Source organism: Aphis gossypii, chromosome 3 (assembly GCF_020184175.1).
Source record: "Aphis gossypii isolate Hap1 chromosome 3, ASM2018417v2, whole genome shotgun sequence".
Classification (NCBI taxonomy): domain Eukaryota; kingdom Metazoa; phylum Arthropoda; class Insecta; order Hemiptera; family Aphididae; genus Aphis; species Aphis gossypii.
Genome location: NC_065532.1, coordinates 37,091,933 through 37,103,833, shown reverse-complemented (window position 1 = coordinate 37,103,833; position 11,901 = coordinate 37,091,933). Strand labels below are relative to the sequence as shown.

General features: G+C 26.0%; 2 protein-coding genes across 2 annotated transcripts; both read right to left on the bottom strand.

Annotated features, from left to right (window-relative positions):
• Positions 1-2,114: 2,114 nt before the first annotated feature.
• Positions 2,115-4,829, bottom strand: LOC114122101 (F-box only protein 17-like). Its single transcript, XM_027984667.2, has 4 exons — positions 4,228-4,829; positions 3,894-4,122; positions 3,702-3,834; positions 2,115-3,612 (listed from the first exon to the last, which is right to left on the bottom strand). The coding sequence occupies exons 1-4, from the start codon at positions 4,553-4,555 to the stop codon at positions 3,454-3,456; spliced, it is 849 nt and encodes a 282-aa protein (XP_027840468.1). The 5' UTR covers positions 4,556-4,829; the 3' UTR covers positions 2,115-3,453.
• A 2,779-nt stretch (positions 4,830-7,608) lies between these two features.
• Positions 7,609-11,289, bottom strand: LOC114122119 (cyclin-dependent kinase 9). Its single transcript, XM_027984686.2, has 7 exons — positions 10,960-11,289; positions 10,257-10,341; positions 9,925-10,015; positions 9,685-9,851; positions 9,481-9,599; positions 8,798-9,068; positions 7,609-8,741 (listed from the first exon to the last, which is right to left on the bottom strand). The coding sequence occupies exons 1-7, from the start codon at positions 11,127-11,129 to the stop codon at positions 8,433-8,435; spliced, it is 1,212 nt and encodes a 403-aa protein (XP_027840487.2). The 5' UTR covers positions 11,130-11,289; the 3' UTR covers positions 7,609-8,432.
• Positions 11,290-11,901: the final 612 nt, after the last annotated feature.

Here is an 11,901-nt window from a genome sequence, read left to right as displayed (position 1 = left end):
TTCATATACATGTATACAAATAAGAAAAAAAAATATTTTAATTATCTATTAGATTTTAATTTTTAAATTTATAACACTTTTTGCAAAATGTGATATTAAAAAAATGGTGATCAAGTGGGTAACGCTCTGCTGTACAGTAAATATTGAGTGAATCTCGAACAAACAGTAAATCACTCATCACTCCATCACTATAATGTAGACGTGTTAAATTTAAATACAATGATAGCCGATAGGTATCATTGTATTTGTGTACGATAAACGATCCTGAATGGAGATGATTTGTCAGCTTATAGGTAGGTAGTAAGATATATTTCTCAGTGGGTGGTGAAAAAGGTGGTTTATGTTTTAATGACCTGAATACCCCAAAATTAAATCATGTACAGAAATTGCCAATTTAAATAACTAATATACGTATCTACCTATATTACAAGTTTCTATGACTATTTTTTTATATAAAAAATATTTAAATAGTTAAGAATACTTTAGAAAAATCAAAAATGTCTGCGAAAATTTAACCGTGTAGAGATAACACTAAATATAAACATTTCTAGTACTTACAGTGATTTGTGTTTGAGTTACAACTACATAAAAAAATTAATTTAGTCAAAAACTGGTTTTGCGTAAAAATTTCCGTTTTCCGTCACTTTTTTATGGGTTTTTTCCGAGTTTTTTGAAATCTACAGTAAATTTCTTACTTTTGGACTCTATAATTCGCCAAGAGTATTCAATTTTCTATCGAAAACCACCTCTGAAGTTTTAAATTGAAGCATTATTTTAACAAGTTATGGTGTACACTAATTGTACAGACACAAAAAAAATATATAAACTATTATAAAATCATTACATTCCTCACTCCGTTTAGAATCTAAAATTATTGACCATTTTTTATATCTTTTAAAAAATATAAAAGTAAATCATTATTTTTATTAATTTTGGATCTATACTATACATATTTTAATCAAGTGCCTTTGCAGGTAAGTTACCTGAGGTAACAATTCTGAAGTGATGCCATGCATTTTTCATAACATCTATTAGTTTTTAAAGTTTATACCAATAACCATACTGCTTCAATTGTTTATGTATTTGAACCTGTGTCTGGATTGACAAAATTTTCGGAATGATGTATAGTTTAATAATTATAACCCTGGGATTGGAGATTTACGTATGATTTTCACTCGTTTGACATTATAATGGTACCGGTTAAAATTTCGTTTTGATTTACCTATTGGAATAAGTGTAGCACAATCACGTCGTTCAATTGTAAAAATCTTTTCTTGAGAATATCTTTTTTTCCCCAACTAATATAAAAAAAACCAACAGACTTACGATACGTCTACCATAGTTTATTGTAGTTGTTACTTGTTGGTGTATTTTATTTATTTAAATCAGATTCAGATATCTGTTGAGCATGTCAATCCCCGTCCGAGGTTTGACAGCCTCGAACAGTAGACTTCACGAATGCTATTTTACGTATTTCTGGATTCGTCCATAACATGTAATCTATTTTCTCTAATATAAATTTTAATCTTACCTTAACACTTCATTGCCTCATCATCTGATCCCATAACATAAGATCATGCAATTGCAAGACTATTCTTTCATTATGAATAATTGAATAAAAGCCAATCAATATATTCAAATAAATTGCATAGCTAACTAAATAAACATATCGACACGCAGTGAACATAACTGAGCTGATCTTGTAAAATATATATATAGTATGTATATAATTTATTTATATTCTTATTCCTACACAATTTATAATTTTTGAAGGACCCTTATTTGTGAATCATGCAGCATTACACACGCAATAAAATACTTATTATCGAAAATCGAACACTATGCGCAATTAGTAGGATCATCGAAATCTCAACATAACAGAAAACCTAGACATTTACTAAGACCCAATCCAAAATCAACAAAATTTAATCTATAATATAGTTTCTAAATACTTTAGTTAAGTGTTAAGCTATAAGTTAAATACTTATAAGTAACAGTAATTTTAACTATTTTTTTTTTATATATAGTGGCCTTTTGAGTTTATTAAGATCAATACAAAAAAATTTATATTTTTGACATTTGAAATACCCGGCAGATAAGCCATAAAATAGGAATAAAGGTAAACATAATATTATAATCAAAATACTTTAAGATTAAATATTAAAGATCATACACTAAAATGGTGATAACTGTGGAAGTCACACACTAGGTATAACAAAAATGTTGTTGTAGATTACATATAATCCCTAACTTCTATTAAATACATTTTAACCTTGGTTATAATTTTATAGCAAATGGTACCTAATACATCACATCTATAATAACAGAATTAAAAAAAATCATTACATTAACATATTTTTAATCAATACAAAACAATACAATCTAAGCTCTGTTTAATTAAATGTATACTATTATTATCACATTAAATTTTACAAATTAAACAAAATGATTTATGTCCAATGATTATATTATAAAAAAAAAAGATTAAAAAAATAAATCAATAAACAATTGCTTAATTGCATGAGTTCTTTAGATAACTAATATTATTGATAATTATATAGGGTGGCCATTTATTACAGATTTTATGGAATAACTGGTTTAGGATTATATATTTCAATGTCCCGAAGAAGTTCTTTAGAACTCTGTGTTGTTATTGTGGTTTGACCATTTTCCATTAACATTATAATGTGAATATTTACAATATTTCCAGTCAATATTCCTCAAAACAATAGCCAATGGTATATTAGTAATCAAACCTTCTATAATGATCATCCCTGATCAAACTTTCAAACTCAACAAACGATTACATACAAATTAAATAATCATTAAAATCTTCTGATATAAAATTTATCTTCTTCAAATCTACTTAGTATTTGATACAACTTTAAAATGGATCAAAAAACGTCTAATCTAATTATTTGTACTCAATTGTATGAATAAAAAATACAATATTTGAATTCAGATTTTTATACTTTACTATAAACTATAAAATATTAATGTTATTATTACTTTATTTTTATTTATACTTTTTATTTATTTCTACTACTGATTAAATTTACACAATGTATAATGTATTACTTAATAATATATATTATAAATAAAAAATAAAATAAAAGATTCAGTATAGTAATGATTAGGTTAAATTGGAATTTGTTGTCCCAGATTTCATAAAATTAAAAATTCAATCTGACCACCCTATGTTAATAGAATAATAAAAAAAAATTCTGACTAGATTTAAAATTTTTTACATTATAACAAAATATTTTCTCTTATCTACCAATACATAAATATTTAAACATATCTAATTAACAATATTAACATATATATAAATAAAACAGTACAATTATATTTTATATTTTAATAAGTAATAATTAATTTTGGATAACTTTAAAATGTTAAATGAAATATTATAACATATATATATGTACCAACACATTTTATTAAAATATGTGTTTAAGACTCAGCACATTTAAATTTTATTGGTAGCAACACTTTTACTACAGAGCCAGATATTTTAGTGCCATAGTGGCCAGCCCAATATTGTGTGTCTACTCCAGAATGATATAGAATTAAGTGAGATGCATTACTCTGATTCTTAAATGAATGTGAAGCCTATAAAATAATGTTTAATAATAATTTTACTAGAATATTTTGAAATAAAAATATTAGGTTTAGATATATAATACATAAAAATTACAAACTTTTGTCCAAATATTAGCCTCCCACTGAGGTAAAACATCACTGTAATTATGTTGCTCTATTAGCTTATCATTTCTATCATGAACTGTTGCCCTCAATGCATACTTGCAGCCACAATCAAAACGACCAGTATACCTGCAAGTAATTTTATTTTATTATTTAGTGTAAAAAAATATTTTAAATGTACATATTACCATTCACTAACTGAAATTTCAGGTTGAAGAGCCTTCATCACAATATCATTTAAACCATAATTTTTGAATATGATTTTTTGCCTCTTTGAACACAATCGATATGTTGATACAAAACAACTTGTATGGCCATCAAAATCAGGATCATCAGGTAATAAAGGAGCACCTTCTGGTGTTTCTTCAATAGTCCACCAGTTATGATCGTTAGTTATACTCCAATGCATATATTGGTCTGTATTTAATAAAAAAATTGTTACTGGTATTTAAATTACTAAATTATTTTAAATTCTGATCAGAACTGGAAACCTACATTAAAGTTTTGAATTTATCAACTTACTTTGTCCACAGTGGTTTTTCACTAAATTTTTATTGAATGGATCATATTTACATATGACATAAAACACGTACCATGGCAATTCTAATTTTCTGATATTACTTGAATCAATTTTCGAAAAACTGTAGTATCCTTTACCATTATTCACATACTCATTTTCTCGTGAAGCTTTTTCTTGAAATACATAGGCATCTATAAGTTCTCGCCATCTTTTGCACACAAGTCTGCAATTTAAAAGAGTATCTGCATCTATAAAACTTAATGTGTATACTACCATTTCATCCGGTAGTAAATCAAAAGGCTCATGATGATTTTTTAATACTTCCATCATAAAAAATTTAATAATGAATTATATGTTGATAATGTTAGTTTGAATAAATAGAAAAAAATTTTTAATTAATTTCCAAAAGAAAAATTTTCAAATCTTAATTAACCAAACTCGTACAGGCTACATTAATGCATTATATGAATAACTACTGAATTTATAATATATTAGAAGTTGTAACTTATAGGACATATAAATCAATACTAATATAAATATTATACATTTTTATCTTATATAATAGCTGATAGGTAAACACTTAAATACTTTTAATAATAATGAATTTCAAGATTAAAAATATTATCTAGCTTTAAACTTATACAATTCTTATCTTTTTGTTTGAGCGGTACCCATGATAAAAGCGACTATTTTCCCAGATTGACGTACCAGAACAGCTGTAGTTAATACACTTAGCTCTTATTATCATATTAGTGACAACTTTTACGAGATAATTTACCGCCAAATCTGTAAATACCACGAGTTATATTAATTAGTAATTACTTGTTTTTATAATAATTGTATAGCTACTGAGTTGCGCTTTTGTAGATTTCCTATTTTTTCATTATAAGTATGTAGGTATCGAGTGTACCTTGGGCATGGAGTAGATTACAATTACAATAATGAGTGTGTTAAATTTAAATGCCTATTATAGGTACAAATACTATCATTACATACGAAAAACGATTCTGAACGGAGATGATTTGTCAGCCTAGGATATATTATTTTCCTCTGAGCGGTGAAAAACTGAAAAGGGTGGTTTATGTTTTAATGACCTGAATAACCTAAAATTAAATCATGTACATAAAATGTCAATTTAAACTACCTACTGCTTACTGGTGTGTGTTTCGAGTTTCTACTAGTAATTTTTAAATATAACAAAAATCTAAAATTATTTTATAGTTCCTAAATCATTATTTTACCCGTGAATTTTGAATTTCGTAAAAATTTAAATTTAGATAAAAATTTTTAGTTGACCAACGCCCAACTTTTTTTATAATTTTTGTAAGTCAAACTTATTTAAAACCTTTTATTAAATTTTCAATTCTTAGCTATACTTACACAAAATTGTATGTACATTTTTAACTATAAATTATTTAGAAATAGGTATTCATGATTTTGACTAATTTTGTCAATATTTGAACTTCAAAAGCTAATAAAAAAAAATGATGCCTATGTATTCTTATAATTTTTATATTACTACAAGACTAACTTATGAAAAACTTTGTATTAAATTTTCAAGAATTTTTAGGTAACCAAAAAATTTTTATCGATATTTATAAAAAAAAAATTTTAAATTTCTATAAATAGCCTTAAAATAAACGAAATATTTTGAAATTAAATTATTTAAATTATGTACCTAAAGAAAATACCAATCTAAATAACTGGTGAAAGTTTCAAGTACTATCTATGACTTATACTTTTTGAATAATAACAAATATTTAAAACCATTTGAGAACAATTTGTTAACGTTACGTGATTTCATAAAAATTTAAAATTCAGACGCTCATATTTTTTCTTAACATAACACTTGGAAGTTTTGGCTTTGGTTATTAAAAATAAAACTTATATAAAACTTTGTGTTGAAATTATAATCTTAGATGTAAATACTTACTAGAAATTTTAGAAATTTTAAACTACATAATTACTTGCACATATTCGCGATTTAGACATAGGTACATCGTAAAAAGTTGAACTTAAAACACCTGTAAAAAAAAAAAAACCGTGAGTAACAATTTTTGTTTTTTTTTTTTAACTACAATAAGAAAAAGTTATAAAAAACCTTGGATTAAATTTTCAAGTCTTTTTTGGGCATTTTATATTTTTATCATCATTAAAAAAAAAAAATAGAAAATCGTAGGACTCGTGCATTAATCAATTTGAAAATTAATTTTTAAAAAAGGTACGTAAAGAGTTAGGAGTAATTAGAGCAAAAATAGCATTGCAAGATTAAGGTAGAGGCGTATAGATTCCAGTTCTAAAAACATGGAAGTTTGGTACCTAGTTTACAAAACTCATGCAATAGAGTGGACAATAATGAAAATTGAAATACATATTGGTGTAAGAAATAAAAATGTTTAATTGAAATTGACCATTGTATTCGTAAATGCAGTAAAATATTAACAAATTATTAGTTTTAAAATATTATGTTACATTTTTATATCATTATTTTTTTTTTATATTGTTAATAACTTTTTTACCGTTTAGTCATTTTATAATTATAGTTTTTCAGACTTTCACACACAATGACAAAAATATTTAAAATTTAAGTTAACAGGATATCAGCAGTCACTAACATTGCAGAGCTCTATGCTCTAATTATTGATATTATATATTATTTAACATAATTTATTGCACTATATTTACCTAACCTGCATGACAACGACACATATCTTCAATTATCTGTCCTCTTAACTTATATAGGTACATCTGGAAGCATCTGTAGTCATTAAGAGGAAGCACGGCTGTAGATACTATCTACAGCCGTGAGAGGAAGTTAAGCCAGTTAATGATTCTGTGCGATCAGCAAGTCCATTGCGGACATCTTGTATTATCCGTTTCATTAAGTTTTCATTGTCAGTTAATCTATTCCACTCTTCAGTAGCGCAACCAGGATTTATTCAAGGGGGGAGGGGTCCAGGAATTTTTTTTATTATATATTGTTTTTCTGTTTTCTGGGTAATTTTAAAAATATAAAATAAAAATAAATATTATGGCATGAGCCAAGGGGAGGGGGGTCCGGACTCCGGACCCATAGTACACCCCCCTGGGTTTGACACTGCCAATCTTCCTAACATGATTTCTTTTGGTTATTCTCTGTTATCTCCTTACATTCCATTTGCAGTACTGCACTCACAAATTAAGATATATTTTAATCCGTGACTGCATTCCATAATTGGGGGATGTCCTACTCTGGAAAGTGAAACCATATATCATCAAAAAATGAACTTGAGCAAAGTCTGTTCACCATTCATCAATTAATGATTATTTTTATTATCCTCTTATACTGTTACATGAACAGTAATAATTATTTTATGCAGTTGGTATATAAGTATAAAATTAAAAAAGTTTAAAACAATTTTATTTAGAAATATCAAGAACATTCATGATACATACTAATTTGTAGATTATGTAAACATATATTAAACTTGTTTATTGAGCATTAACCATAAACAAGTAAATAATATTATATTGTTATCACTTGCTATTTAATTTTACAAGCTATACAGTTTTAGATTCAATACCATGACTTAATAGCCTGAAAATAATGAAAATATAAATTAAATAATCCTTAAGAAAATGTTAGCTTATAAAATAGAGTAAAATTAATAGTTATTACTTATCAATTATTATAATAAAAACAGCAATACAAAGTCTCTTATACTTACTTATTAAAAAAAAAAATGTAAACAATGATTAATTAACTGAATATTGCGAACAAATAAAATGTTAACTAATCTAAACAAAACTTTAAGAATGAACACCTGTCACATAGTTTTATCTTAACAAATAAAAAAATCATATTCAGATATTTCAGTGAAATTAAAATTTTCAAACTAAAAATTGGACAATTAAATACAAATTTTTATCAATATTAATATATTCATTAATTAATAAAAATAAAAATTTAACTATATTAACTAGTAATTTTCCAACTAAACAAATTTTAAATAATAACTAATATTATCTTTATACTATTTTAATATTAAGTCAGTTTATAACTATGGAACATATAATTAAACATAAACCAATAACAACAATGATCATATACAGAATTAGCTGTTTTATTTATACATAAATAAATCATCTTTAATCTAGTATAAGAAAAACTATAAAATGTAAAAAAATTATAGTTATGAGTGGCCGCTTAAGCTGCCATTCACTTGCGCTAGAAAACACGTTCGTGAAAACCTGAAGTAGTAGATGTAGACGTCCCTTGACTTGGAACGGTTGATGCTGGTCGCATGGCAGATGACTGATGATTATTGAGTCTGCGTGGAGCCAAATATTCAAAATTACTTTGTGTTTGTTGAGACAACATTTTAGATAGATCGCATGGCATAGGATCTGTCCAAAAGAAGTCGTGGTTCAAAGCTGAATCGGCATCAAATCTTTTGGCTGGATCTAATACCAAGAGTTTATCTAGTAGATCACAACCCATTGGATCACGTACATAGGGCTTTAGACGTTCCTTCACCTGTGAATTAAATAATTAGTTAGGGACTAAGAAAAAAAGGAATAATTTAATAATACCTTTCGTTTTTGTCCTTTGACCAATTCCAATTGATTGTACAAATCTAAAGATTCAACTTTGGGCCAGACTTCTGGCGTTATTGAACCACATAATTGAGATATTAATGTTAACTGTTGTTGTTCAGAATTACCCTGCATAATTGGACTACGAGTCCACATTTCAGCCATAATACATCCAGCTCCCCACAAGTCTACAGGTGGACCATAATTACGATCCCCAAGCAACAATTCGGGAGGGCGATACCATAACGTTACAACTCGATTAGTGTATCTAAAATATTGTTAATAATATACACTATATAGTTAAGTATTTAAATAAAATAAAATATTAATTATTGTTCTAGTTCATTTGTAAATACATTTTTATTATTATTATTATTTCATTAATATATTTTTTTTAATTAAAAATGTATTAACTGTCTAGCATATATTGTAACTTAAGAATCGATAAGAAAAAAATATTTTTTTCAATATAAATAAATAAATATAATATACTTTTTGGGTCACTATTTTTTTTTTTTTTTTTTTGTAATTATAACAATGCCAAGTTTCAAAATTATCTGAATAAGTTATACTTATATAATTTAATTGAATAATAAAATTATTTTACATAAATATCAAATCAGATTGAATTAATTACTTCAACAAAACAATTTTTTATTATTAATTATATATAATATTACCTATTAGGTTGACCATTTTTCTGTGCACTGAATGCTCTAGCTAGACCAAAATCAGCCAATTTTAATGTCCCAGTTTTTGTGATTAATACATTTGCTGCTTTCATGTCACGATGCAATATCTGATACATTTAACATAACATTGATTTAGATTGTCACAAATTTGTACAAATCCAGAAACACGATTATTATGAATATAAAATTTACCTTGTTGCTGTGTATGTAGTAGAGACCATTGAGCATTTGTTGAATTACTTGCTTAATCTCTCCAAGACTGAACTTCACCTTAGTATTTGATAGCAAACCAGCTAAATCATGTTCACAGAATTCAAACACCAAATAAAATGTTGAACGATAACGATTAAACTGAGTAGCTATAAAACATTTTCAGATGATATTAATTTAATTAGACAATAAAAATGTATGTATTGCTTAAATTATAATTACCTCTAGTTTGACAGATTTCCAATAGACTTACTACATTATCATGCTTTAATAGTTGTAATATTCGAATTTCTCTAAGAGCAGTAATTGGAAACTAAAATTGATTAAAAATTACATATTAAAATTAAAATACCTAATATAAATAATAATAATTAATATTTTTTAAACAATATCCATAATATCTTTTTATTTTTAGAATCATGGGTCATGAGTTTAAATATGTCATCTTATAGCATCAAATACTTGATTAGTATCTATTTACTGTTATAACTTTATCACTTAATTTATTATGCATTTTTGGTACAAAATATAAAAATGTAAAAGTAATGACTTACTCCTTCTTTTTCATTTTCCATAAGAATTTTTTTCATAGCAACTGTAAATTTATGATTTTTTTTGTCTCGTGCTTTGAACACTTCACTACAAATTAAAATAAATATGTATTAATTTTAATTTTAGATAAATCAAGGGTTGCCAACCAGTCAATCATTCTATAATTATGGGTCAATCGTAATAAAAATTATAGTATTATCAGTCAATCTTAAGCGCCGTTTGTAATCTTATCGTTAAAAGGACTGTTTTATTGTACTAGAAATTAGGAAGTATGTATATACTCAAAAATCCAAATTTACTAAACATTGTATAACATTATATAACTTCATCTTTTGGTTTAACTTAGTTGAATGAGTCAACATTTTCAAGTACTCAAAAATACTAGAAGAAGAATATCTATCAGTCAAGAAAAACAATATATATATACATATTTATAATTGATTCTTAGGGGGATTACTTTGAAGGTGATTAAGTGTACTTAGAATAATATTGTGTAAATAAAGTTTAAATAAAAGATCAGGATCTTTTTTTATCAGACCTCGTATAAGAAAACTGATATAAAATTACAATCAGATAGTTATTATTTTACATTCTACCTATATAAAACAATGTTTTTTTTTAACGATAACAATGAAAATAACAAAAGAAAGTTATGTATACTACTGAATGATTGAATAAAAATAACATAATATTATTACTAAATACCCAAATGTGCCTTGACCAATCTTTGCCAGTTTTTCAAATTTGGTGGCCGCTTCACAAAATGGGAAATTATACTCCTCCAAGTATTTCTCTCTCTCGCGGGCCATGTTCATCTGCAGTAAATTGGGTGATGGTGTTGACGGTGGTGTCAACACACCATTCAAATTCGTCATGGCAGCCGTCTTGAAGTCCTTACGTGAAACGTTTGGGCCAAAAGAAAACTGTCAATCCACAACCTACAACCCAGAGAAGTCTGTGCTAGTCGGTAGTCCAAAATATGGCCAAGATATTATATTGTATCATGCGTTAAGTTGCAATGATCACGGTATAGAAATTTCATATCATGGTAAGAAGACAATATAAGCAGTTTTATATCAATATATCATGGAAGACAAATATAATATCTATTGAACATGGATGAAACGATAAATCACATTATCACAGGCTGCTAAATTTAATTAGTAATTATTAATTATTATAATTTATTTAATAAATAAATTATATCAATATATAATAATACATTACTTATTGTTAGATTAATTTATATAATATTATCTTATAAGTACCTATATACTTCTTATTATGAAATCCAAAACAAATCACTGTCACACCTCAGTACCTCACACCAATATACCAAGACGCATAGTTGTTAATTTCAGCATATTAGTTGGATACAATTATTGAATTATACGAATTGTATAATTCGTAACTAATTTATTGGATCCCGTGCTTTGATTTTATGAATGAAACTGTACTAGCTTGGTGCCGTATTTAAAAACATTTTCATTCCCATTTTAACATAATTATTAATTAGGATTGTTTGTAAAATTTGTAACCTATCGTCTATAGTTATTACAAGTATGGTTAAAAATGTTTTTTCATAAATTTAATTAGCTATTAAATTATTTCGTCTAGTTGTTAATTACTGAATATTAAAATTTATAA